Source organism: Hordeum vulgare, chromosome 6H, assembly GCF_904849725.1.
Source record: "Hordeum vulgare subsp. vulgare chromosome 6H, MorexV3_pseudomolecules_assembly, whole genome shotgun sequence".
Taxonomy (NCBI): domain Eukaryota; kingdom Viridiplantae; phylum Streptophyta; class Magnoliopsida; order Poales; family Poaceae; genus Hordeum; species Hordeum vulgare.
In genome coordinates, this window is record NC_058523.1 from 476,115,995 (window position 1) to 476,118,574 (window position 2,580).

General features: G+C 48.1%; 1 protein-coding gene across 1 annotated transcript; it reads right to left on the reverse strand.

The window, feature by feature from the left end:
• Positions 1-227: 227 nt before the first annotated feature.
• LOC123404177 (fatty acid desaturase DES2-like) lies at positions 228-1,850 on the reverse strand. Its single transcript, XM_045098092.1, has one exon. The coding sequence runs from the start codon at positions 1,815-1,817 to the stop codon at positions 663-665; it is 1,155 nt and encodes a 384-aa protein (XP_044954027.1). The 5' UTR covers positions 1,818-1,850; the 3' UTR covers positions 228-662.
• Between the last annotated feature and the right edge of the window lie 730 nt (positions 1,851-2,580).

The following is a 2,580-nucleotide window of genomic DNA, read 5'->3' on the forward strand; positions in this document are numbered from 1 at the left end:
AAATGACATTATCACCGAGCAAACATTAACTCTGCATTTACAACAAGAATGCCATTAATATTAATCATCCAAAAAATGGAAGTATCCTAAAAAAATGATATCAAAATCACATGAGGGTTCGCGAAATAAAAAAAATGGTTGGATTTTAACTGCCAAATAGATGAATACATTAACAAAGATCATGTAATAATGACCATGATAATACATATCGCATACTTTTTAAAACTAAATTCCTTTATTTAGAGAATCAGGCACAATTTTACAAACAACATTTCATGACATCATACTTACTCTCACATTGAAGAACATAAAATGCAACAACATAAAACTTTATTTTGGTAATAAGACGTATACTGGCTAACTATTATTGTGCCACATGGCGCGTTGCGGCAAAAGAGGAAGCCGACATAAACACGAAATGGTTTACAACGTCAACAACAGGACATGGGCTGGGAGATGACGCCAATGCAAAGACAAACGCACACACAACACACGCCAAGGTCAATGGCCACGGACACCAAAGACGACCGCCGGCCAAACCTAAGCCCGGTGACGAAAGCACAGAGAAACAAAGACGGAGCTGACCAAAGCCCAACTTAGCATCGGCACGGTAATAGCCTTCCTTCCGCCCAAATGCATCAGGGGTTGATGGATCCTGGCGGCTAGAACTTGTTGCTGTACCAGAAGATTCCCTTGTTGTCCTCGCGCTCGATGTACAAGCACTCCTTGGCCTCGCGCCATGTGGCCTTGGCTAGAGGGGTGCGGTCGATCTGATAGTATTCGCCAAGGATGGGCTTGATCGCCTTGGTGGCCTCCATGGCGTGGTAGTGCGGTATGTTGGAGTAGAGGTGGTGCAAGATGTGAGTGTCCGTGATGTTGTGGAACACGCGGTTGAGGATGATGCCGTAGTCGCGGTCCATGGTGGCGAGCGCCCCGCGCAGCCAGTCCCACTCCGTCGAGTCGTAGTGCGGCAGGGCCTGGTGGGTGTGGTGCAGGTAGGTGACCAGGACCAGCCACGCGTTCACGATCATCAACGGCACGCCGTAGACCCGCATCACCCACCAGAACCCGAACGTCGAAACGAGCTTCAACATGGCGAACGACACGGCCAGCACGCCGACGTCCGAGAGGAAAATCTGGGCGCGCTCCCGGTCATTGAAGATCGGGCTGTAGGGGTCGAAGTGGCAGGCGAAGCGCGAGTACGGGCGGCCCCAGGTATTGAGCGACAGGTACATATACCACCCAAGGGTGAGCTGCACGATGATGAGCACCACACGAACGACGGAGCTATTCTGGATATAGGGGGTGTACCACGGGAGGGCCTCCTTCGGCCTTGGGACAAACACCTCGTCGCGCTCCAGCGAGCCGGTGTTGGAGTGGTGGCGGCGGTGGCTGTGCTTCCAGGAGAAGTAGGGGACGAGCAGCCATGAGTGGAGCACCAGGCCGACGATGTCGTTGAGCAACGAGTAGTCGGAGAAGGCGTGGTGGCCGCACTCATGCGCGATCACCCAGACGCCGAACATGACGCAGCCCTGCGCGACCCAGTAGAGCGGCCAGGCGCCCAGCTGAAGCATGCTTGGGAGGGCTGGGATCCAGACCAGCGCGGCGTACAGGAGCGCCGCGATGATGACGAGGTCATGGACCAAGTAGGAGGAGGACTTGATCAGGGAGCGCTGGAAGCAGTGAGGCGGGATTGCCATCTTGATCTGTCCCAGCGTAAACGGCGGCTTGTCCGTCGGTATGCGCTCGAAGGTCGGGCGGCCGAGCAGTTCCTGCTTCTCCCGCTCTTGCTCCGTCATCCTGCCTCCGACACCCATGATCCTGCTAACTACAAGTCTACAACAAAAAGCACCGGTGATCGGACGGTGTGTATAAAGGGGGTATATATATCATTCTAGAACGAATATGGGAGTGACGCAACGCAACCAAGATAAAAATATGAGTGTATATTTGGGAAATTCTAAGGAGAAGCGTAGCACCACGGCTCTTCCATGCAGCGGCTGGCGCAGCCCCATCCGCATGCGATAATCTTTCACCTCATGCTTATATCATCGCATTAAATGCTTTTTTAAATTTTAAAAATAATTTATCTCACAGATTAATAATTTAATTTAAGATTCACTTTCATCGTTTGGTTCATCTTGATGAGATCTTTAAATAAGATCATATGCGAACATGTTTCGTTGATATTTTTTCGTCGTTCCTAGTTGACACATTTATGTCATCATGGTTGTCATCTTACGGTGTATATTTGTCATAAAAATTATACATAGTTATCAGGACAATAATTTTATATTTTTTAAGCATTTCAATGTTACGTGAAGCTAAAAAGTGGGTATTAAAGCACTAATAATAAGGAAGTAAATGCATGAACCAACACAAGTACAATGAATCAAGTTTTTTAGTGAGGTGTATCGACATTTATAAACCTGATAACTAAGTTAATTTGATGTGAGAACTATGTGACAAATAATATGACAAGTAAGTGATAGTAATCTGGCAAGTACCGGCGAAAACAAAAGTTATCGAAACATGTCGATATGGGATTTCGTTTTGAAGATCTCGTCGCGAAAAAGCCAG